This window comes from Leptonychotes weddellii, chromosome 1, assembly GCF_054177405.1.
Source record: "Leptonychotes weddellii isolate Sample4059 chromosome 1, ASM5417740v2, whole genome shotgun sequence".
In the NCBI taxonomy this organism is placed as follows: domain Eukaryota; kingdom Metazoa; phylum Chordata; class Mammalia; order Carnivora; family Phocidae; genus Leptonychotes; species Leptonychotes weddellii.
This window is the reverse complement of record NC_138369.1, coordinates 125,852,264-125,878,742: the sequence shown is the minus strand read 5'-3', so window position 1 is coordinate 125,878,742 and position 26,479 is coordinate 125,852,264. Positions and strand designations below refer to the sequence as shown.

Below are 26,479 nucleotides of genomic sequence, written 5' to 3'. Positions count from 1 at the left end.
ATATATTTTTATTTTCATCTCCAGAAATAAAAGAATTTGGGGGGAAAGCCTCAATAAATCATCACAAGTTTACTTAACCTTATATTCACTTGCAAAGATCATTTATGTGCATATCTTTTCCCAAGGTCACAAAATTCCTCTTTTTGCTTCTTTTGTATGGCTTTAACAGAGAAACAAGAATTGACATTTACTTCAGAAAAGTCGACTCTAACTATAGTAAGTATGGGTGCGGGGACTGATGGAGATGTCTGTTAATTGCATATAATCTTGGCTTGGGCACAACTTATATCTAAGCAAACTCCACCAACGTTGGCATCTCCCAAAGTGTATTGTTTTGGGGTCAGAGAGCAAGAAAATCACAAAGATATTGGGATAACCTGTTAAAATGTACTTTTCACTTAAAGAAGCATGGCACTTCTATTTATTTTTTGCTACTGACAAATTAAACCTCAAGCTCTAGTTTGAAAAGTTGATTCAATCTCAGCATTGCTCATCTTAAAAACAATCCTGGGGAAGGGACCCATAATGTTTGTATCTACAGCATGACAATCGTCAAGCTGCTAAACAACCTTAAGTTCCATTTCATCTTTTCATTATCTAAATCAATTATTAATGGCCACAAGAAAAGGTACATCCTCGGCAAATATATTCTGCACATTATTATCTTTAATATATATCAACGTCACTGTGACCCGGAGAGAACATATATCCCTAGTGAACATTTTAAATTAGCTACTAGGCTTTCCTTATAACAATAAATCTGATTTTGCCAATTTAACAGATCTTTAATGGCTCACAGGCGATTAGTTAGCCAGTTCCATCCCGTGAATGCCAATTATGTGCCTAATACTGTGATGTATGGATTCCATAATGCTTTTACAATTCTGGAATCTTTAGGATTGAAAAAAATGTTTTTAACATTTCAGCAATGCATTACCCTAAATATTATTATATACTATGTTATACAAGCCAGTAGCATAAATGCCAATTCCTATAAGAATAAACCCTTTATACTTACATTTTACTTGCTTTTTAAAAAATTTTTATTATGTTATGTTAATCACCATACATCATTAGTTTTTGATGTAGTGTTCCATGATTCATTGTTTGCATATAACACCCAGTGCTCCATTCAGTACGTGCCCTCTTTAATACCCATCACCAGGCTAACCCATCCCCCCAACCCCCTCCCCTCTAGAACCTCAGTTTGTTTCTCAGAGTCCATAGTCTCTCATGGTTCGTCTCCCCCTCTGATTTCCCCCCCTTCATTTTTCCCTTCCTGCTATCTTCTTCTTCTTCTTCTTTTTTTTTTTTTTTACATATACTGTATTATTTGTTTCAGAGGTACAGGTCTGTGATTCAGCAGTCTTACACAATTCACAGCGCTCACCATAGCACATACCCTCCCCAATGTCTATCACCCAGCCACCCCATCCCTCCCAACCCCACCACTCCAGCAACCCTCAGTTTTTAACCTTTTCTTGGGTGCACAGCTTTGGAGAATGATAATTTTTAAATGTGTTTAATTTAGTAACTACTAATGAAAGATCAAAAGATGAAAAAGATTTTTAGATTATGATTAAGGAATATATGTCAACCTAAAATATATGACAGCTCGGGTTCCTTGAAATGGCACATCTGTATTTAGTAATTTGACCTTTAGAATCAGAGATTCAATTGATACAGCATGACATTTAGATAACATAAAAAGATTTTTAAAAAACTTTATTCAATAAATGTATAGCTTCTCCCACCCAATTTTTCCAATAACCTATTTGTTATCTGATAGATGATGATATTTTTTTCATACACCTTTCTGTGTGTGGAGGGTTACATAATAAAGTTGAACTCTACACTTGACTTTGCTAAAAGTACTCAATAGTCTTGGAATAAATGTTTGATAAAGCACAATGAGCATGACCACATATCAATGATTACCTATAGGAAACGTAAACAAATAGTCTTAAGCTACCCATCATCAAGACTGGCCATTTTTATGGAAAGACTGATGACTAACTTTGTGAGCTTTCCTCTCAGGGTGAAAACCAATGGAGTCTGAACATTACCTATGTGAAAAAGGTATCCTCGAATTCAATTTAAAAGTGCATTTGTGACATAGCATAGCTGGGACTGTCTTCTGGAGTGGATATGTCTAGAATTCTCTAGAAAGGTTTGACTTGAGGATCCTAGGAGGTCCTCTCTGCTCCAGTTCCACTCCCTCTCCTCTCCCATTGGCTGGCATGGTAATTCCACCACACTCGAGTCTCCTGCCTTGGGTAAGATTTGCCCTCTGCAGTCATCTTTTATTAAAAGGTAAGTACACCTTGGGAAAGGTAACACATTAAACTGCTACCAATCTCACCCTTATTTGACAATCTTAGAAAATCTTTTTTGTTTTTTGGGGGTTTTTGTTTGTTTTTTTACTATTACTTGAATGCAGAACATAAAAGGAACAGGAAACTTAATTTAGAATAAAAATGAAGGGGTCATTTTGGACCATGGTATCTGGTAGAAGACACTCACACCTCCCAGAGGACCAGTGGAGGAAGGGGGAATTTGGGGGTTATCTGGAGACAGAATTGGTATCATAAGAAAGAAAAGAGATTAGTCAGGGCACAAGGAAGAAAGATAGGGTCTCTATTGGCCCTGACTGTAGCACATTACCCTTTCTGTCATCATTACTCTTAATGCTGCAATTAGACCATAGAATATTTCTGTCCCTTGGGTAAAATCTACATCAGCTTAATAGGTCCAAGACTTTCATTGAGTCTTCTGTTTACTTTATCTACCACATTCCTAGTCCCCTGATCATACCCTCCCAGCCCCACTTACTTGAACTTTTCCTTTATTTAATGCCATGTCATTGGCTAGTTGTGTGGTTTGTAGGGTAATGTTGTAATGTCTGATACAATCCTAGGGTATAGAGACCTGCATTCACTTTTCTCCACCTGCTGCCAACAAGAATTCCACTGGGAACATATTAAAAAGGAATTTGTTTCATTCAACATATAATCAATAAAATACAAGAATAAAATGACACTCCTTAACTTACAGTAAAAGCCTTAAACAGTAACACGGGATATTGTTTTCTAAATATGGCACTTTAAACCTGCATTAAATGATCTCTTGCTAAGGTTAAAAGGGTCAAACCCTTGAAATACTTCAAAATCCAAAGGGAATAATGTAGCTCTGTAGAAGTAACAGCCCACTCTTGCTTGTCACACACTCCTGACAAATGAGTCACTCCCAGGGAAATCACTGGATCTAAAACACAGGAGAAAAGAACGCTGTCTCCCATCTACTCCACCTGCATCTACACAGGAACTAGGAGGAGATGGGAGTGCACTCTCAAATGGATTGTTAATCAGAGCTCCTCAAACTGCCTAACAAAATGCTCAATTTCCCAGTTTCTTTTCTGACCAGAAAAGGAATATGAAGTTAGATGTCAATCTCAACAATTTGGGGCTCTTAACATTTCTTTTAAAATCACATATAAACGTTCTTCATTCCTCTGGCAAGTACAAAATAGCCACCCTCAGGAAAAAGGAAAACAATATTTATGGTAGAAGATAAAATATGATGTGATTTTGTTAAAATCCTCTGCTGGCTTGCTCAAAAGGCTACTGCTTCTTGCTTAAGCTGCCACAGCAAATCTTTGCTAGTAGGGAGAAAAATTTCCATGGCTCAATGACGAGATAATATCAGTAAGCAATTTATTAAAGAGCCTGCCATCCATCACTGGAATTTGGAACAATAATGATGCATTGAAAATAAGTATTCATCCCAGTTTTTTTTTCCCCTCCTCACAAATTCCTTCAGTTCCAATATCTCTTCAGTAAATCATTAATAGTATTTTGCTCTTTGTCTTTTTGGAAACAAGCCCAGGAGTGAAAAGGCACCAGCAGCAGCTGCCACAAACCCAATGGTACTTATTGCTTGGTTGGCCTATAAAGAAATGAGAAACAAACAAAAAACACATCTTATTCTAAAGGCATCTCTGTCCTAAACCCAAACTTTAGCTTGTTTCCTAAACTGAAGACCTTTTTAATGTACAAAGGATAAATTTAAAGCTTCATGCAAAATTGAATTGTGTAAGCATAAATAAATTTATAATTTTTATAATTATGACAAAGATATAGTTAAATACACATAAATATATATTCCTCATATTTTTATGGCCCCCAACAATTTGTAACTCATTATGGCACAATTCCTAATAATCATGGTAGTACATCTGGGAGGTCATATTATTCCTGTTTTGCAAAACTTGGTGAGTTAAGTGATTTGCCTGAGGTCATACCAGCAAGATGTTTAGATATAGGTTGAGTCGTGAACCATGTTTTTCCCCTCTAAACAATCCCTACCTCCTAAACACACACTGGTTTGGTTGGGTCTATACCAGGGTGAAAAATTTGTGTGTGTGTGTATGTGTGTGTGTTTCCTGACTTGAGAATGTCTACTAGAAAAATAATTCAGAGATGTAATCTAAGCTAAATACCTAGAAGCTCTTATTTGGTAGATAAAATTTCTATTTTGATAAACAACCTTCAAAAGAAGTCGATAGTGATGTTAACTATTGTGTCAAAAATTAATTTCTCATGTAGACAAACTAAAATAAACCACTCTCAAGCTCAACTGTCCATAAAGGAGCTCAGACATTTATAGCTTTAAAGGTATTAATCATCCTCATGATGAGGGATCTAATGAATATTCATGATTTTCATGGCACTCAGCTAATATTGCCTTCCATCTGCATGAGTTTGAGTGCAATTTTATGACCCAAAGTTCACATTCAGATGCTTCAGAGTCATCAGGTACTCTGAAAACAACCATTGTTCTCCGGGATTTAAGAATCAGGCTTTCAAATAAAGCAAAACATTTCTCCCAAATGATTCTAGGGACCCACCCAAACGCTGGAAATCCTGACTCAGCTCACATTTGAGCATGCCTTCTGTCTAACCCACAGGCCTCCCCCACATAGCCTGCCACCCCCACAAGACTGCCACATAGTGCTACCTCCCGAACTGCAGCTTCCCTGTTGGAAACAGACCACAAAGGCCTGGCCAAGAAAGAAGCACAATGACAGGAGTATTCATTCCATTACACCATCCTGTGGTCTGTAGGTACAAGGCCTGTCATTGTAGCTCCCTGCTCTGCCACCATCCCCAGTTGCCAGGGAGAATGGCTTTGGCAAACAACTGACAAATCCTATTTTAGTTTACAATTCTAACTCTGGTTATTTTATTCATACTTTTTAATGAGTCACCACCTAAGTTATTTCCCAGGAAGGAGTCAGAATTTGCTGCAGCATAGAGCTACCCACTTAGCACATGGGGAGCCAAAGGGACAGGAAGATATAAAATATAGGACAAAATTCCAAAGAGGGACAAAATCAATAATCAGAGAGGTATCGAGGATTATAAATCAAGCCTAACCCTCATATAATTTCAGGCAGATGCTGAGATCCCAAGAAGGTCTGATATGGGCAAATGTGGCAGGAAATGAACAAAGAGGAAGGTGCAATGGGTGTCTTTAGAAAGAGGAGTCAAATGACAGTCTGGGAAAGTGGCAGGATCCTGTGGGTAGGGTGGCCCCAGCTAAATGCAAACCTAACCCACTGGGTCTCCTTCAGCCACTAGAAACACAAGAGGTGAGAGAAATCCCACAGATCTAAGAGGCCTGGGGAGAGAAATGTGATCCTAAACCAAAATCCCCTGAGAGCACATAGGCCAGATACAATGACAAGGAAGCTACTTCCTACAGTGTAGTCAGTTTCCCAAATCCCAAACACTTATTACAAGTTTTAATCTAGACGGCAAAATTCTGAGTAATTCAGACAATCTCTTGGAGTTATGTGTAATGGGACTTGACCTGCAAGAATATAACATCCCAGAGTGTTCTCAGTGAACTATTATGAACAAGAGCTTTTATTTCACAACTTACTTAGGATTATAAAATCACCTAAGCTGACTCTTCACACTTTATCCTTTACAGGGTTTTCCGACTGTGGGATAATAAAGGACTCATTCTGAGGATTATACCTGCCCAGTGAAACATTAACTGAATCTGGAGTGCTATGTCCTGACATAGTGTAGCTGGGTCACAGATGACTGCAGGGCTTATCAAAATTCTTCTTCCCCTGAGACTCTAAGGCCACAGTGCTATGCACTGAAGCACAGTCAGGGTGTATCACAGGTCAGCGTGTCCAGGCCTATTCAAGGTCACTGCCATCTTCCACAAAGATAAGCACATTTTAATACCTTGTTAAGACTGTAACAGTGGAAAATGTCTATTTAAATTTTTTAAAAGACAAGCCAGACTAGAAAAAAACATTTCCAACAGACAGATCTGATAAAGAACTATTATTCAAAATATGCAAAAGCTCTTAAAACTCAACAAAAAGAAAATGAGCAAGGAACCCAATTTAAAAATGGACAAAAGAATTCAAGAGACACATCATCAAATATGGTATGCAGATGACAAAGAAGCATATGAAAGGATGATTAACTTCATACGTTTAGGGAATTGCAAACTAAGACAATGAGATACCACTATGTACCTAGTAGAAGGGTTAAACCCCAAAATGATCACACCAAATGGTGAAGAAGACGTGGAAAAACAGGAACTCTCATTCACTGTTGGTGGGAATGCAAAAGGGTACAGCCACTTTGTAAGACACTTTGGTGGTTTCTTACAAAACTAAACATATTCTTACCATAAAATCCAGTAATCATGCTCCTTGGTATTTACCCATAGGAGCTGAAAATCCATATCCACACAAAAATCTTCACACAAATGTTTCTAGCAGTTTTATTCATAATTACCAAAACTTGAAATCAACCAAGATGTTTTTTAGTAAGTGAATGTACATCCAGACAATGGAATGTTATTGAGTGATAAAGAAAAATGAGCTATCAAACCATGAAAAGACATGGAGGAATTTTACATGCATATTCCTTAGTATGCATACTGCTCAATGGTTGCCAGAGGTTTAGAGGGAAGGAAAGATGAATAGACAAGCAAAACACAGAGGAATTTTAGGGCAGGACAATTATTCTGTATGAAACTGTAATGATGGATATATGTCACTATACATTTGTCAAAATTTATAGAATGTACAACACTAAGAGTGAACCCTAATGTAAACTATTTTAGGAGAGGCAAAATTTTTCCTGTATCCACCTTAGTTTCTCAGCTGAGGCTTGCTAATAAAAGACAATGTTACAGAAGAAAACCAAGAAGTTTATTAACATGTTCATCTCATATATATACACATGGGAGAAACTCAGGGAAGAGTAACTCAAAGAGGTGGATTAGAATTCAGGGTTATATAGCATCTTCAAAAAAGAACAATAGATTTGTAGAGTAATGACAGGACAAAAGAAAGCAGCTTTAGGCTTCCCGGGGCAGCAGACCATGGGAAGGTAAATATATGGGAAACTAATGACAAAGGCTAGTTAGTTAAGGTTGTCATTTAGATTCCTCTGATGTCCTCTCCAGGCTAGGAAGAATCTTAACGATAACCACTGGTTGTCCTGGATGATTTACTTTTGTCCTTCCTGCTAGAGAAGGGAAGAGGGACACCTTTGAAAATGTATGTCCCACTTTTAGGGTCTGCTTCTCAACTGCCTTCAGCTCGAAATAATCCTTATGCTACATATTTTGGGGTGACATATTCTGGCTTCTTCACTATGGACTCTGGTGGGTAATGTGTCAGTGTTGGTTAATCTTTTGTAACATGTATACCACGCTGATGTGGACTCTTGATGGTGGGGGAGGCTGTGTACATGGCTGATGGGGAAGCTACGGGGGAACTCTCTAAACTTCCAGTTCAATTTTGCTGTGAACTGTATACTGCTCTAAAATGTAAGGTCTATTATTGTTTTTTAAATACAGAAAAGCACAAGAAAAAGATGAGGCCACAATCCTTCCACCTTTCTAATCTTTTTAAATGCATCTGCAGTTTTTTAAATTAGGAGAAATACATAGCCATCCCCCCCCCAAAAAACAGTTCTGTGCTCAAGACCCCAAAGCCATGAGGAGATCCAAAATGAATCCAATATTAGCTATTATTAGTAATAATATTATTAATTATTGATAGTAATGAAAATAATAATACAAGTGCTATAGTTTCTATCAGAAGATTTTATTGAAGAGTACCAACAAAGATGTATAAAATTCTTAAAATATTGTAATTAAAAATAATACTCATCTAAGTCTTACTGGCTCGGGAATGGATGATATGTAATACAGTGTGCTAACAGACTTCAAACATCTCCAAAATCCTCCAAACCTCAGTTTATAGATTAGGAAACTGATAAACAATGTTCCCTAAACCACCCAGCTAACACCTGGGGAAGAGGAGGTTCTAGCTCCAGTCAGCAGAATTCCAAAGTTTAGATGGCTTCTAAAGCCTGTCACTGTCTTCAACAGAACCTGCTAGAGAACAGTTCTAGTTGTTGAGGAATGATTAATTTTTCATGGGTCTTGATTCTGGGTATGAAAGGTGAAAAGATGAGGGATTGTTAATTAGAGTCAAAGCAAAAAGATGGTTCTAATCCTTTTTTTTAAGCCACATTAAAAAAAAATTGTTGAACACAGCGGACAACTTTACCATTTACAAAGGAGAGGGATGGACTCCATTTCCTAGCTCTACCACTAGTTTTCAATGCGAAGGTGAGCAGGAATTTGTGTGGATATCCTCTGTTCTGGTTCAGAAGCAATTTATTGTTACATGTGAATAGAACATTCATTATGGATTATGTTAATGTATTTCCTAGTAAAAATGAATTTCTAATTAAATTTTTTCCTAATGAAAACAAATGTATCCTTTCATTATGTTCCCTTTCCTATCTTCCCAAGCTTCTGTGAGAAGAATTGTAAACTCACTCCTTAGAATAGACGTTTATATAATGGATTCAACCGTTTCAAGATACCGGGAACCTTTATTCATTCTTTTATATCACTTTAATAAATCTTTAGTTTAAAACATCAATGTTGGAATTGGATTTGTGGTATGATAGGTAGAAAGAAGGCAAATGAATCAAGCACGGTTTTAGTTAGGAATCTGCCATGCTACAAAATAGTGTGAGAAATGACAACATTGCATGCTATTTTAAAAATAATCGATCCATTTTTAAAAAAAAAAATCATCCAAAAGCTCAATGAATCAAAGGATCTGCTTAAAAGCACAAAATTCCTTTGAAACTAGCGTTGCAAGGAGACAGAAATCATTTTCAAACCCACCAAAATATGTCTGTCATTAGTTGGCCTCTCTCAGCTAATGGAAAAGAATCCCAGAGTTACCACCTATGTTTTTGGCGAATGAACTCCCACTTAAAAACGTCAACATTCCTTTCAGAATGTTCCTTTCAGTGTGTGAGGTTACTGATTTGAGAGAGCTGTATGGCAGGGAAATGGGAAAAGAAAAGAAAAGAAAAGAAAGCAAAACAAAACCAAACCCTGAAGGACAAAGGGCACTAAGACTGACAGAAAAGCTATGGTCTTGATTCTGCTTCAAGTCCCTTCCAGTCCCAAATTCATGATGTCCACGTTCTAGCTTTAATTTGGCCATTAACTTGCTACATGACCCTGGACAACTCGATTCTTTCCTTTATCCTTTGGAGTTCTCATATTTTCTTGTCCTTTTCATTTTGTTTGCAGCCTGGGAATCTTATAGTCAGTAGTTATTATTTTTCCAATGTAAGAAGCTTTTTATATATCTTCTAAAGAAAACTCACCTGCTCTGAAACTCCTTCTCCATAACGAAGCAAAGTCACAAAATGCTCACAGTTGTTGACAAGTATGTCATATTCCACCTCCTGTCCAATAACCGTCTCTGACCGTTGCATGACTTCTTCCACAGGGAGAGGGGAGTAGGTCCCATCATATTTATTGTTTATTCTGTATGTGTCATTTCCCACAACATCCCTCAGCAGCTGCATCTTCACCAGGGCCTTCCTGCTGAATACAGACTTGGCGCTTGTAAATGATGCAGAAATGCCATCCTCTATAAGGAGAATTCTGGTTAACAAGATCGAGTGACACAACCCAGTGAACCCCAATGCCATAAAATTGCAATGCCTCACCCTTGGAAGTGATGGAGTCACTGAAGCCACTGAAGGAAGCTCTGTTCCTAACTTATCACCAAACCAGAGGCCACTTAGTCTTGCCAGACTGAACAACTCATTCAGTAGTTTATCAATAACACTTAATACAATACGAGTGAGAATATAAGGAAACCCTTTGAAAATTTGTATCTGCCCATAGAGCAGACTGGGTGAGAAAACTAACCACTCTTGAGGAATAAGATCTCTATCAGTTGGCATTATTGTTAGTGATCTTGGTATATATTCCTAGCATAGCACATCTAAGATCACTGTCCACCTTTTTCTATAAAACATGCTCTTTTTCAGCATCTGAACCCTTCCAAACTAGTATCTCTGGACCTCGACAGTTGTGCATTATGATTAGTAAGCTCATCCCAGTGTCAAATCTGTGCTCCTTATCCCTTCCTCTGCTTTTTATACCTGTCCTTTCAACTTGGCTTCAACTTGGGTCCAAATTTGCATGGTATCTCAGTCCTCTAAAGGGTCAGCTAGGGTCAACTGGGGCCCTGCTTTTGTTTTGACAGTTCCTTTTGGCCAAGAAAGTTTCAAGTCCTGAAACTGAACCTAACCTAGTGGCTGCTGTCCACTAGATGTGGCCCCAGGCTATGCCCACCTGTTACATGCCCCACCTCCTGCCACTCTGTTTTAGCTACCTTAATTGGCAAGCATTTGCCTAGACTGCCAGGGACCATTGTCTTCCGGCTGCCACTGTCAGTATCTGAGCCTGGACAGATGATTGTTCAGCTCTAACATCAGGCCCTGGTCCCTCTCCATCTGCTCGAGACTGCTATGCTTGGCTATTTGTTCAAGTAAATCATGAGAGGGGGAGTCTCCATATAACTGGTGTTTAGACACTCTTCCTTTTTCTACTCATTTTTTCCTACCGTCCAAGCTCCTTTTCATTCAAGCAGCATTTCCAGGTAATATCTTACACATTGAAAGTTCTCAAAGCATATATCTCCTAGTTAGAATTACTAAAATTTAAAAAAACTAGTCTGATGCAATCAATTTACAGATGAGGATACTGAAGTGTGGAGAGGTAAACTGGGTTGCAAAATATGATGTGAGTAGTTAACAACAGAACCAGGAACTGGATTTCAGTCTACAGGATCAAAGCTCCATGCTAGAACCACATTAATATGGAGCTTAATGCATGAAAGTAAGAACAGAAGAATCTCTTTACTATTTTTTAGATGTTAAAACTGCAGAAATAATGTAGCATTGCTTAATGTTAATCACTAGACTCTGCAGAAACTAATGGCTCTTTATCATAAATGTCACTTTATTTGCCATTTCTATTTCCAATACTCTAGAACAAGAGGTAAATATCTCAAAATGTTGCAAAACCCACTCCATTAAAAATTCTCAGATGTTTCCAAAATAGTAAGACTAGGATTATTAACACTTCTTTTTAAAGGTATCTTGAAGAAAAAAATGTTCCAGTCTAATTTAATTGCATACATTTTTTCTTAAAAAAATTAATTTGTGCTTATTTCTAAACATTTAGGAAATACAGAAAAAACTACATAAATATGTAGATATAAATCACCCATTATCTACCCACCCAGAATTAACTGTTATTATTTTGATGTACTTCTATTATGTCTGTTATTAACACATGTATACAGATGCGTGTGTATGTGTGCATTCACGTGTATATATTATTTCTTTGCAAACTAGGTATGATACTACATACTGCATTTTTAATCTGGAATTTTCAAATAAATATCATGCAAGATTATCTCTCATACAATTAAATGTGGCCAGAAATAAGGTTTTTTAATGGTCGTTATAGTAGCTGTTGGCCTATCTAGCACCCCATCCCACAACTGTCTCTTTCTTTCTGGAAAAGATTTTGCGTGGGTCAATTATAGTATCTCATTCTCCTGGGCACAGGGATGATCCAGTGATGAGCATGGGATCCACACTAGACCAATTAGGATTATTCTCCATGCTATTTCCTACTGGAACAGGCAGGGATTAGCTCTCTCCTATTGTGTCACAGGAGTGTAAGAATGAGAGCCTGAGGATATTCATGGTTATTGGTTCAGCTTCCTAGAGAGACACTGTCTGAGAGAATTAAGACAACATATAGAAAGAAAATGCAGATGTGAGGCTTGATAATCATGTTCAAACCCCTACATGCAGGCATCCCTGAGGCCAGGACCATCTTTATCCTTTTTTGTAGTTTCCTTCAGTGAAGCAATGAATTTGCCTTTTTGCTTAAGCTAATTTGTGTTTGTTTTCTGTTACTTGCAACTAAAGAATTCTGTAAAGCACAGAATATTCTAATCTGTGGCAAAGTCATAATTCATTTAACTAGTCCCCTATTGAACATTAATCCACTGTTGATTTCTTTTTTGTACCTCTTAATCCCTCTCACATATTTCAGCCATCCCCCTATCCCTCCCCTCTGGCAACTACTCATTCACTCTCTGTATTTATGAGTTTGTTTCTGGCTTGTGTGTTTGCTTATTTTTGTGATTTTTTTTTTAAATTCCACATGTAAGTGAAATCATATGGTATTTGTCTCTCTCTGTCTGACTTATTTCACTTAGCACAATACCCTCTAGGTCCATCCATGTTGTTGCAAATGGCAAGAACTCATTCTTTTTTATGGCTGAGTAATATTCCATTGTGTATATACCACATCCTCTTTATCCATTCATCTATCGATGGACACCTAGGTTGCTTCCACGTGTTGGCCATTGTAAATAATGCTGCAATAAACATAGGGGTACATATATCCTTTCAAATTAGTGTTTTCATTTTCTTTAGGTAAATACATAGTAGTGGAATTACTGGATCATAGGAATTTCTATTTTTAATTTTTTGAGGAACCTCCATATTATTTTCCACAGTGGCTGCACCAGTTTTCATTCCCACCAACAGTGCAGGAGGGTTCCCTTTTTCTCCGCATCCTCACCAAACTTGTTATTTTGTTATTGTCTATTTTTTAAACTGTTATAAATGAGATAGAAGTAAACACTCTTATAAAGAATGTTATTCTACATCTCTATAAATATTTCTGAAGAATAAACTCATAGAAGTACAATTACAGGGTCAGAGCACATGAACTCTTTTAAGACTTTTAATACACATTGTTACACTGTTTTCAGGAATGATGTTAGTGAATTTCATTTCTTTCAACAGTATCCTTGTTTTGATTTCATATAGCCTTATCCACACTGACTGCTATCATTTTTAAATATTTGCTAATGTGATAGTCATAATATCTGCTATTTTATTATACAATTCCTAGATTACTACCTTTAAAGACAGGTATTGGCTTCTGCTTTTCTTCTCCTACAAACTGTTCATAGTTCTTTACCCATTTGTTTGTTGGGATTTTGGTGTTTATATATCCCCAGCATCTAGAGTAGCATTTGGCATATACTGGGTAATCTATAAATAAATGTTGAACAAATTGAAATAATTTGTGTGATATATAAAGACAACGACTCTTATTATGTTTGTGACAAATATTTTCCCCAGTGGATTATTTACTTTTTAATTGTGTTTTTATTTTCCAATCCAGAGGTTTTAAATCTTAATGTTAATTGGTCTTTGTGATTTATCCAATGCCACTTTGGTCTTAGTATGCCCTTCCCTAAACCTTTTTCAGATAGATTTATCTACTTTCTATATTTTGTTTCTATTTTGTTTTATTGCATGACTTCATTCATGATTCCTTCTTTTTTTTTTTTTAAGATACGCCAATCAAATTTTTTTAATTAGCGTATGATGTATTATTTGTTTCAGGGGTACAGGTGTGCGATTCATCCGTCTTACACAATTCACAGCGCTCACCATAGCACATACCCTCCCCAATGTCCATCACCCAGCCACCCCATCCCTCCCACGCCCCTCCACTCCAGCAACCCTTAGTTTGTTTCCTGAGATTAAGATTCTCTTATGGTTTGTCTCCCTTTCTGGCTTCGTCCTGTTTCATTTCGAGAAAACTCAAAAGCTCTCAGGAGTTGCTGGAAACAAACCTTACCTAGAGGAGCTATGTTGATAACATAACCATCACCCAAGTACAGCGCCCAGTGCTGATAGCCAGAACGAAATACTTCAATCAAGTCCCCTGGCTGGGGCTTACCAGGATAGCTCAAACTAAAACAATCATTAAACGCCATCTGCAATGACAGACACAAAGAAGATCTAGCTGACATGACTTGCCAAAAGAAAATCCGTTTAAGACTACAATAGAAGTATACGGATACAGAATTTATTGGGACGGCATTCCTTATTAAAGACTTTAAACTCACACCACTGTCCTTTTCTTTGAATGATTCCATTATGTGCGCACAAGTGAAAAAGACGTGAGAAAGAATTTTATCTGTTAATTGCTTAATTTTCTACAGCAATGCTTCTCATCCTGATCAACCCCAGGGCTCCTTTACAATACTAAGCATTTTGTAGTTCTCTCTTTAGATCCAGAAATTCATACATAATATAATTTACCTATATACAAAATTTCAGAAGGATTAATAGGGTGCCCTCTTTGGAATAGAAAGGGGAAATAAATTTATAATAATATCCATTTTATGTAAACACTAAGTCCGTGACTGTACCAAAAGCTATAATAAAGTGTCCATATGCTTGCACTTACTTAGCATGAAAAAGTCAGCATTCAGAAGCAGAAGATGAGAAGTCTTTCAGCCTTTCATATATCAGCACAGTAAAATCAACAAACAGGGAATGAGTGGATACTGATATTCTGTGCAAAAAAATACCTTATATTGCAAACTTACTCTATCATTTAACTTAACCAGAGATAAGTTCCAGGCTCAGATGAGTGGCCAGCCAGATATTCAGTCATATTGTAGGAAACAGGACACTTCTTCCTTGTGTCAAACTCTACTGTGCAGGAGTAGACACTTCAGTCTCTACCCACTAAACATCAGTAAATGCTCTTTGCCATGTGACAACCACAAACATCCCACAGATTTCCACCACTCCTCTACTGCTTCACTCACTGTCTGATTCTTTACTTACTGATTCCAGAAACAGGGTAAGGGAGCCACTGTAGAAGTGAGACAACTTGGAAGGTTGGGGAGTTCACCATGCTGATGAATATGTCTGAAAATTCTAAGTTTGGTGAAGTTTTTCTTTTTCCTTTTAAGTCAATACTTTTCAGAAAGAACATATAAATCTCTGACGGTTGATTTTTATGGAAGGTTACATTTTCTATGTATGTATGGCACGGAAGTAGGATGACTCAGCAGGCGGAAGCTAGAGACATTCATCAATACTCAAAAGGAGATTTAGTGCTATATCCATGTTGAATCTCCAATTGACAGCAGAGTTTCTCATCATCTCTCACTCTAATATAGATATGTATGCTCATTTACAAAATAAATCCAAGTGCCAGAAAGGGAAATTTCCAAGCCATCTAAATTATAATCCTAATAGCATAGGCTAAGGACTTGGGAATATAGACTATCATTTTTCTGGCACTCTAAAAGTCTTTTTTACAACACTTAATATCGGAAGGGTGTTTTCCCAAGTATTTGTGTGCCATCTGTTGAAAACTTCAATCATCACACTGTCACAGAAATGCAGCCAAATGTAAGCTGTCCATCTGCTGAGAAATAACTATTAAAACAACTTTATGGAAACCATTAAGTCTAACCACTCTGTCAAATATGTTTGAGTCTTATTAAGATGGAGTTCAGATTTTGGCCACATGGGCACTAAAAGGAAAAATAGATAATATACTATGAAATAAACAAACACATTTCCCATGAATAGGATTCAGCAAGCACACACAGCTGCCTCCTAGAATTCAGGGACCTAGCCAAGCTTCCAATAATAATCATCCTTTGAACAGAGAGCACTTTGTAGTATAACACTTTTTTTTTTTTCAAATGCAGTATCTCAATTAACCCTATTTAACTTTTTAAACAACTATTTGAGCTTATTATGTTGTTATTCCATTTTATAGAAAAAAATATACAGTAGCTAATGCCAACTTTTGGAAAATACCCATTGAAACCTTCATACAGATCACTTACATTGGGTTACATCCCAATAAACCCATTGTTAGTTGAGAATATCATAGGTCAAAATGCATTTTATTCATCTAACCTACCGAACATCATAACTTAGCCTAGCCTACCTTATACATGCTCAGAACACTTCCATTAGCTTACAGTTGGCAAAATCATCTAACACGATGCCTGTTTTATAATGAAGTGTTGAACATCTCATGTAGTTTATTGAGTGTTGTACTGAAAATGAAAAATGTGGTTGTACGGCTGTGTGAGTACAAAACGGTTCCCGATGCTGGAGTAGTGGTGGTGAACTGCAGTGACCAGGCTTTGTGAACTGGCCCGAGCTAGACAGCTGAATGGTAAAACAGAGGTGGCTGTTCGTCAATGTTGAGAAAGTGGCTCATGGCTTTTGTGTGATTTTAGTTTCTTATCCTTTCAGCCACAATAATTCTGGGAAACGGATATTCCACTGCATGACTTTAATGTACTTAACACATTTTCAATTCTGACATATAGTTTGTAAACTGATTTATGAAGTGTAAGTTAATTGATTTCATGAAGCTTATCATATTTATAATGAAGGATGGTAGGATAACAAGGAAAACATTTCATATGAGTAACCACTCAAGAAACTAAGGGAGGAGATTGGAGGCTAATATGTAAGGGAAAAGCGAGTTCCGGCACCAAGCGCTAAGAATCACAGCAATTTACTGCAGGGAAGCACGTCAGACATTACCTAACCCACTGCTCTCCAAACTTGTTTTTAGCAGCAGGGCCCTGAGTTAAATCAAATATCAGATGGATCCACAAAAATATAAAACACAAAAGGAGCTCTGCCCTGGATGAGGTCAGGAAGGAGCATGGCAGTCCATCTGCCTCTCATTGCTGCTGCTACTGAGCTTCTCTGGGGCCCCAGAAATTCTAGGTATGGAGTTTGAATAACACCCATCTAGTCCTAGCACAGCCCCTCATTTTCAAGATAGAGGAAATAGTAACAGGTGGATAATTTGACTTGCCAAAGGTCATATGCTATTTTCAAAAGATTTTCAACAAATAGTGTGAGAGCAATTGAATATTCATTGCAAAAAAACAACAGACAAAACAAAATACAAACCTCTACCTAAGTCTCATGTCTTATGCAAAAAAATATTTCAAAACAGATCATGGAATTAAATGTAAAACTATAAAACATAGGGGGGGAAAAGCACATAAAAGAAACTCTCCAGGATCTAGGGTAGACATGTTCTTAGTCTTGATACCAAAAGTACTATCCATAAAAGGAAAAACTGACAAGTTGACGTCCTCAAAATGTAAAACTTTTGCACTACAGAAGATCCTGTTAAAAGCTCAAGAAGACAAACTACAGAATGGGAGAAAACATTTGCAAACCACATATCTGAGAAAGGCCTAGTATTGGGAACATATAAAGAACTCTCAAAACTCAAGAGTAAAAGAGCAAAGAATGCAATTAGAACATGACCAAAAGACACAAAGACATTTCACCAAAGAGACACAGATGTCAAGTAAGCCATGTTAAACATCATTAGCCATTTGGAAAATGCAGATTAACACCACAATGGGAGAGCATCACACACTTATCTGAAGAACTAAAATAAAAAATACAGACCACAGAAAATGCTTGCAAGGATGCACAGTAACTATATCACTCATTTGCTGGTGAGAATATAAAATGACATAGCCACTCTTGAAGCAATACAGCAATTTCTTTAAAAACTTGTAACTACCCTATGATCCAGCAATGTACTCCTAGACATTTACCCCAGAGACTGAAGACAATGAAGACTTACATTTATACAAAAACCTGTACATGAGTGTTTAGAGCAGCTTATTCACAATAGTCAAAAACTGAAAACAGCCCAGGTGACCTTATAAAAAGGTGATCTATAAAAAGGTCACCTGCTCTAAATTGTGGTACAGCCATACCATGGAATACTACTAAGGACTAAAAAGGAACAAACTATTGATAAATGCGACAACCTGGATGAATCTCCACAGAATCATGCTGAGTGAAAAAAAGCCAATGCCAAAAAGTTAGATACTGTATGCTTCTATCTATAGAACATTCTTGAAATGACAAAATTATAGAAATAGAGAACAAATAGTGGTTGCCAGGGTCAAGGAAGTGGTAAGAGGGAAATGGGGTGTGGCTATAAAAGGGCAACACGAGAGATTCTAGAGATGATGGAAATGTTCTGCATCTCGGTCACATCAATGCAATAACCTGTCTGTGATATCACACTACAATTTGCAAGATGTTACCACTGGGGGAACTGGGTAAAAGTACAAGGGATCTCTCTGTGTTATTTCTTACAATTGCATGCGAATCTACAGTTACCTAAAAACAAAAATATTAGTAAAAAAAGAGACCAAAGCTTTTTTAAGATATAGGACATAGAAGAGGACAAATACTGAGGCAGATTTCAGCTGTGTATGAGGAAAACTTCCTTGAAAGTGATCCAACAATGGAACAGAGCATCTTGAGCAGATAGCAGGCTGTCACTGGGAATGTTTAAATACAGTCAGGGTTGATAAAAATAACATTCCCACAGTGGTGGTGGAAGGCGAGGGTGATTAGGGTAGGAGACCTTGTAAGGTCCCTTTCAGCTCTAATGTTCTCTCCTTCTGTTTCCCGGGAAGTGTAATCCTCAAATCAACACCATAAAGTAGAGATAATTATTTCCCCCATTTTAAAGATGAGGCTTATGACGTTCACAAGCAGTTCAGGAACTTACCCAAAGTCACACAGTGAGAAAGGGCAGAACCCACACCTGGCCCCACATTAGCCTACCTCCAAGATCAGGCCCCTGCTCCTAACTGCTTGTCCTCATTCACACTGTACTGCCTCCATTACTGACTTTTCTGCAGCACTTCGAGCACACTGTTGCACCAGTTAGCAACTGTGAGCTGGTTATTATGATCACCATCTTACAGAGGAGGAACCTGAGGCTCCAATGAGTTACCTATCAGACCTAAAGTCACAAAAGTAGTAAGTGGCAGAGAGAGAATTCAATTCCAGGTATGTCTTCTTATTCCAGCCTGCACGCTCCTTCTTTATTACTACTGATTAACATCATTAACCAGAGGAATTGCTACTAAACAACATTTCATATTTTCCCTCTTCTCAGAAACCCATCATATGGAGAAGCTGCGAAAGCACACAGAATGTATATTTCATGTAACAACACAAAGTTTTTAAACATTTATATGCAGAACCAGAGAGTAATGGGAAATGGACCTTGGGGAATCCCTAATCTTCTTCAGGAGAGATGTCAAGGTGGGGCTAGAAGCATCTAGAAGGCGCCTAGACTCAGACCTTAGATAGACAGCTATAACCTGTCTGCTTGGGTAATTTGATTTACATAGACCACATCTACCCATTTCACTTGGGCACAAGAAAATGTGCTTCATAAACATGGGATGACACAGAACCAATGAAAGATACATTTATAAAGGCCTCTATTACAATCTGTGTGTGTCACTGTTAAGATAAAAAATACTTGGTTTTAACAGTTCATCTGCAGAGAATTGTTTGTCTAGTTCATAATAAGGAGTGGCATGAAGGTAAATTTGTAATCTTTGTACAAGAAATTTCTTGTTTCAACTGCCAAAACAGGCTACCTTGTTTAAAGCTCCTTGTTGGTCCCTCTAGATGCATCTAAAGATATAACTGTCCCCTGCACAGATAGGGACAGGCTGATGACCTGCTGCTCATGTCCATGAGGCCACCTGTGTTACAGGAATACTAAGAGCACTTTTCCCATAAACTACTCCCAAGAATGCAATGCTGTTGGAAGTCTGCAACACTACCACAGACCATCCCCAGTCCAACGGTCTCCCAATTCGATTTGGACCTTTTCCCACTTCAGCTGCATTTTAAAAATTTTTTAATAGATTTGATTTACTTATTTTGCAGAGGGAGAGAGATGATGAGAGTGAGAGCACAGGCAGGGGGAGGGGCAGAGGGAGAGAGAGAAGCAGGCTCCCCGCTGAGCAAGGAGCCCAAGGCGGACTCAATCCCAGGACCCTGGGATCATGACCTGAGCGGAAGGCAGGCGCTTAACCAACTGAGCCACCCAGGCGCCCTCAGCTGCATTTTTTCATCCATGGTCCCACTACACTGAGATGGCTCCATGAAGCCCCGCACTCCCAGAATGGCTACTTCACAGCTCCTCAGAGCTGCAAGGCTCTTTGGTCCCACATCCTCACTCGACAGCTGAGGAGATGAGCCATCCTCCCTACCAGATGAATCATCCTCCCTACCAGATGAACGAACCATCCTCCCCACCAGATGAACCATCCTCACTCAGCCACTGCTTGGAATCCCTCCAAGGCTCCCCACTACTGACTTCCATCTTGCCCGCATATGTTCATCCCCACATTCTAGGAAAACCAAACTATTCTTTATTCCTCACACTCACCTGGAATTTTGTTGCTAACACTGAACCTTCTACCTGGAATGCTCTGCCCCTTTCCAAATACCCCCCCAAGTCCCACTCTTAGAGATCCAGGTCAGATGCCACCCCCTCCCCAAGGTCTTCTTGCAGTCAGCCAGAAATGACATCTCCTTGGGAGTTTCCACTGTGCGTTATCAAACCCCTATTGCGTCTCCCACACCTGCATCAGTTACTCGTGTCCAGGGAATAATCTCTTCGGCTCAGTATGGAGGGCTGGTTCTTGTTTGTCTCTACACCTTCAGTTTCTAGCAGAGCGCCTGACACAAATAACTGCTGAGCAAATATTTAATGAATGAGGGAATGAGAAGCTCAAGCCCAGGGAGGACAGAGTGGCTGGGTTTTTCCAGCACATAAATCATATTAATAGTCCAGAATGCCAAAGTAATATCACCATCCCCCAAATCTAATATTTTATAATACTAATTACTTGTTTTATTATCCCTATTCATTCAGTGAGAACGATAGGTTTAAAAAACCTCTTAAGCAAGACCAGTTTTCTAGTCCTGGTGCTGCTACTTAATAGCTGTGTGACTTGGGGACTGAGTCTCTCCCTGTCGACTCGGTTCCTCCATTTGTAACAAAGAAGGGTATGGATGCTCTCTACTGGTCCTTTGAGTTGTTCACATCTGACAGGTGGTGCAAACAAGGTTGTCTGGGAGCCTAGAGGTCCTCCCCGCCATCCCCAGCACACCTCGCTCAAGCCCGGGGGCGTCTTTCCCACCGGTGGCAGCTGCCGGGGTCCTGGGGTCGCCCTGGCCTCGCAGCTGCAGTCCCTCTGGCTAGCTTCCACGGGCCCACTTCATCTGCTCTCGGGAGAGGTCAAAGCGCAGCAGCCCACCACCGCTCAGCGCCGCCCTCCAGCGCCAACGCCAGCCCCGCCGCGCGCCCCGGCGCCCCCTGACGCCGCCGCACCCGCTCGCGGCTCCCGCCCTGGCCCGCGCCACCGCCGGGGTTCACAGCCCTCACTCGGAGGAGCCCCGACGAGGCACCTGCCCTGCGCGCGCGCGCACACACACACACGCGCACACACAGCGGTCAAAGCGCAGCCCCAGCGCAGAACCTGACCGATGATTGCGCCACCGCCCCCCCGCCCCTAGCCACTGGGACACTCTTGCATCAAACTTTCTGTGGTATCAAGGATTGTGCTAGGCGCAGCAATTTCTAAGTTTACACGTCTTGTTGAGCCCGGAAATGTTCGTGGACATTCGTCACGAATGCACACTGCCCTGCTAGAAGTATACACCCTTCGGGGCGCCTGGGTGGCTCAGTTGGTTAAGCGACTGCCGGTCATGATCCTGGAGTCCCGGGATCGAGTCCCGCATCGGGCTCCCTGCTCGGCAGGGAGTCTGCTTCTCCCTCTGACCCTCCTCCCTCTCATGCTCTCTGTCTCTCATTCTCTCTCTCTCAAATAAATAAATAAAATCTTTAAAAAAAAAAAAAAAGAAGTATACACCCTTCTAGCGCTGCACAAATTCCTTTACCCAGGAAAGGACCCTCAGTGCCTGTGCTCCAGGAAAGCATCTCGGTCTTTAACTCAGCAAAGGTGGAAGGAGGGAGTGGCCTTAGAAAATTTCCCTGCTTCCCACCACACACACACCTACACAATGAGGGCTTATGAACCTGATCCAGAGCCCAAGGGCTATGAGGACACACATGGACCCCTGCTCCCTTTGGACCCCTCCCTATCACAACCCTCTAGCCTAAGATCAATTTCAGAACGGGAAGAGGAGAGAAAAGAGAAAGGAGAGAGGAAGGACTGCCAACACCTCCAACAGCCAGGTACTAGTTTCTCCCAGTGCAAGTTTACCTGGCTCCTGATGGGATGGGGCCTTCCTTAAAGACAAGCCACTCTCCGGCAGCCCGTTCCCCCCCTCACCTCTTCTGCCCTTCCCCTACCAAAGGTCGGTTCTGCAGGTTCCTTATTCAGCATGACTTAGGTGCATGTGACAGAGCAGGGCCTAACTGACCCTCTTTTAGGCCAGATAGGCCAGCAGAGGCTTCCAGGAAAAAAGCCATGCAAATTTAAAAATAAAGCTGGGCAAGAAGAGTATCCCTTTTCTTACTGCTAAAAAAGGGAGGCCAGGAAGACTAGCCAGCTAAGTAAGGAAAGCCTGGTGGACTGCTAAGTGAACTTTTTGGAGCTCTGTACAGGACTCTCCTTCAAACAAGTCATAACCTAGATTTTTACTCTGATTTAAATGGAATCTCAGCTAAAAGGAGGGATTCAAAGGCTGAAATAGCTTGCTAATTTTATGTGTTTTGCCACAGTGGGATAAGAATTATGTAAAGATGCAGCTGCCTTTATAAAGGAATCAGGTTCTGTTATGAAAATTAAGGGTGAATCTGCATGGTTTGAAACTGGGTCTGGTTATGGCAACTTTGGAGACATAGAGAACGTAGAAAGACATGGAAAGCATGAGGGATCTAGATATAATCACTGGCAAAGTGGAAATTAGAACACTTGAGAGACTGTAGCTTTGGGTGATTTTTTTTTTTGAGCTTATATTTTTATTACATATTTCCTATGTAATATATTTTTAGAGTTCTACGCTGAATCAGATATGCCTTTTAATACCCGTTCAATGTCTCAAAGAGAAAGCCATAAACATGCATTTGCTTTATGTTCCCTAGCTATTTCAATTGAGTCATCACTGAAAGAAGTGGTTCATGATTTTCTACAGGAGAGTTATTGTGAGCATTTATAAAGCCATCCTGCTTATGAGTTAAATTTATTATGTTTGCCAGGTTAATCTGTTTTCTCTAATCGGACACTTAATCATCCAGTCTCCTCTCTGTATTATGGATTCATGAATGTGAACAAAGGAGGATTGCTCAGTCAGGACAAAATGATGAATTATCATTTCTTTTTGGGGGTATTTGTGATTAAATGCATCATAATAGAATTAAAATGAAATAAATCTTATAATTTTACTTCTAGATCCCTGCCAGGTATAGATAAAATACATTCAGTTTAAGAGTAAATTCAATTTGATGCCTGAGTGAAATTTGTAGGAAAAACAGAGAGAGCTTTGTAGTTCAGGAGAACCCTGAGTTCTCTCTTCCTTTCTACAGACTGGAGTGACAGTTAATCAATCAGTGGTATTCTATGGATGAGCAGTCCAGAATTCAAATTTCCAGTCAGAAAGAATGAGGAATTAACCTTGGGCAGTTATAACCAAACTTTACCTGAATCCAGGGTTGTAATCCTGGGATCTCATGGGCTGCACATGGTATACAATGGGAGCCGAAGTCAGCTTATCACCAAATTACCGTTTTCCATTACTTTGGCTGTTCTATTAACTGAAGCACCACGTGCATGGCACCCTCAATTATTGTCTACTTGAGTTGGAACAGTTGAAACACGTTGAAATAAGCCTAATGGAGATGATTTCATCATGTTTGTTGTTAAATGAATAAAGTCCACATTCTAGCAAAAGCCTGGTGATTTAACAAATCATTATTTGCCTTATTAATACATGGGGACTAAAACCAATTGGCATTGTGTGATGTCAGCGTGCTCCAGACAACTTTTTTGTGTGTGGATATTTACACACACACACACACACAATCGGCAAAGTACTTTCATATCCGTGGTCTCATTTGATCCTCACAACAAACCCATGACTCTTCAGGTCCTGGCAGTTGCCCTTGAGGCCTGAGCCATGAAGCTCCTCACTCATTGTCTGTGGGGATTGGACCAAGACCAGGCCTCTTAGTGGAGAGTTCTTCCTCTACCCAGACTCTCTTTTGTATTGGACAGTGAAAGCGAAGGCTTCCTTCTAAATTAAACAAACAAATAAGACAAAACAAAACTAGAAAGACACCCACGTGCAAAACACCACAAAAACAAAAGGCCTGTACAAATATGAGGTAAATGAGGTCTAGGGCAAAAGACGGTCTTAAAAAAATCTCCTGGCCTCGGCTGAGATATTTGCTGGGGTGACACAGAGTCTGTGGGCTAGGTGAGCATAGTGAGAGTTGAGACAGCCACTCAAATAGTCCCACTCCTGCACCCTGAAATCCATGTTATTAAAGTAAAAGCTTTTTTCTTGACTGCAATATCCAGGCTCATGTCTGTTCAGACTAGATTTTTATACAAGGTGCTCAAGCCTCTCATTCTGTCTGCTTTGTATAGTCTCAGTCAGTATGATTGGATCTAGAAACCTGTTTCCCTAAAGAGTCCTCATGCAGTGCACATCCGGGCTGTGCGATCTCTCTAGGATTACTGCTTCTGAAGGGTCATGTGCTTCTGAAATTACTGAGCTTGGTAAATTAGGCTGAACAAAGTCTCTGGGGCCACCCAGAGGATAGGTAGAGAAAAGAGCAATTTAATGAAGCCCAGGTCAGAGGCACACAGAAACACAGAAGGAAGGAAAGGGGTGTACTTTCTATAGAAGAAGTTGCCCGCATTCCACCAAAAAAACACAAAACGAAGCAAAACAAAATAACAGAAAAGCCCTGACCAGTGAGTTAAGAGTCTTGGGTTCTAATCCCAGTTCTACCACTTGCTAGCTGTATGACACGGCACATGTTCCTTGTGTGAAATGGGAGAAATAACACCTAGCCTGCCATTCTCATAGATCCGTGGAAAGGTCTTTAAAATATACAAAAAGCTTAATATGAGTAAGAAAGAATAAATTCAAATTATGCTTGGTCAATAGATACAACACAGGATAACCTTGGAAATGACACTTAAATTTCACCATACTCAGGGAGAGAAATGGCTCAATATTATATTCCTAGTCCTACTTTCCCTATTTGCCTCTTCCCATTTTAAATTCAGAGCCAGCTGTCTTATTTATTCATTGTAACATTTACACAGTATGAACATCTGCCACTTAAAAGTGATACTGACAATGTAGTTAAGCCTTTATTGTCTTCTATTAGTCTAATAAATGAAAGCACATCACCAAAAAGAGGCCACAGATATAAATGATTTCAGGGACTTTGCCCGAAGGGAAAATCATACAATACATCTGGGAAAAGGTAATTCTGACTCGGTCCTCTATAAAATGCTAAATTTCTGCATAAAATCTCACAACACAAGTGTTTACAGGACTCTCGGTGACAAGAAAAGCGATAGTAAATGCGTCTCAGAACTAAAATTCCTGTATCCATGGAAACCTGTGAAGTTCTCTAAGCACACACACGCAGCCTACGGATTTATTGAAGGGCTGAGGCAGCGATCAGGAGGTTACTACGCTGTGCAAAGCTGACAGATTGCTGGGAGGTGCTCAGCACAGGCATGGATGTTTTTCTCCTGCTAAGTGTAATTACAGAGAAATTCAGAAATCTCCAGCCATGATGCAGGAAAAAAAAACATGTTTATATATTTATAGGTACTTCTATCTCTCAGAATATGGTGTCCTTAAGCCAGATATTTGACCAGAAAAGGCTCGAGAAACCATCAGCGTTTTCTCCCCTCTCCCTCAAATTTTTAGCTACGTTCAGAAAGTCTTTAGATTTTCCATGTGGGCAGATTCAGATATTTCTTGATTGGTGGGACAAAAATGCCATGAGTTTTTATCAGACTGATTATTTCTGGGAATTTGAATATGTTCCTGGTCAGTGCTTCCAAATGTATAATTGCTTTAAAGGCAAAGAGCATAAAAATTTGGGAAAGAAAGAATCTTCTACAGATATTTGAAGTGTTTACATAGCCAAGGACCAATATTCTGATAAAATAAAAGGAATAATATTCTGATAAAGTAAAAGGAATAGAGGCATATTCACACAGTGTTCTATTTTTTAAAACATACATATCATCTCATTTAGGGGCAACATCAGTCTTAATGGGTGCTGTTCTCCCATTTTCCCTTTCATTACCAAGTCCTGGATTCTCTCTCAAATATTATTCTAGATTTTAATGACTTAGAAATGGTCTGTGTTTTGGTTG

General features: G+C 39.3%; 1 protein-coding gene across 3 annotated transcripts; it reads right to left on the bottom strand.

Moving 5' to 3' along the window:
• Positions 1-70: 70 nt before the first annotated feature.
• Positions 71-22,515, bottom strand: PLAAT1 (phospholipase A and acyltransferase 1). Of its 3 annotated transcripts, none has more exons than XM_081831548.1 (4): positions 22,460-22,479; positions 14,110-14,248; positions 9,741-10,009; positions 71-160 (listed from the first exon to the last, which is right to left on the bottom strand). In XM_081831548.1, the coding sequence occupies exons 2-4, from the start codon at positions 14,246-14,248 to the stop codon at positions 86-88; spliced, it is 483 nt and encodes a 160-aa protein (XP_081687674.1). In that variant the 5' UTR covers positions 22,460-22,479; the 3' UTR covers positions 71-85. The 3 variants fall into 3 exon arrangements, with proteins under 3 accessions (XP_081687674.1, XP_081687679.1, XP_081687684.1); XM_081831553.1 differs by lacking the exon at positions 71-160 and adding an exon at positions 3,697-3,945 and having other exon boundaries at positions 22,391-22,515; XM_081831558.1 differs by lacking the exons at positions 71-160; positions 22,460-22,479 and adding exons at positions 3,697-3,945; positions 21,275-21,440.
• Between the last annotated feature and the right edge of the window lie 3,964 nt (positions 22,516-26,479).

Bases quoted from the DNA above. Each gene is read 5' to 3' on its own strand.
- PLAAT1 (XM_081831553.1), bottom strand. From the start codon at position 14,248: ATGGCGTTTAATGATTGTTTTAGTTTGAGCTATCCTGGTAAGCCCCAG. The intron at 10,010-14,109 runs GTAAGGTTTGTT...TTCTCCTTATAG, and splicing joins TATCAACATAGCTCCTCTAG to AGGATGGCATTTCTGCATCA. The intron at 3,946-9,740 runs GTGAGTTTTCTT...ATTTCTTTATAG, and splicing joins GAGAAGGAGTTTCAGAGCAG to GCCAACCAAGCAATAAGTAC.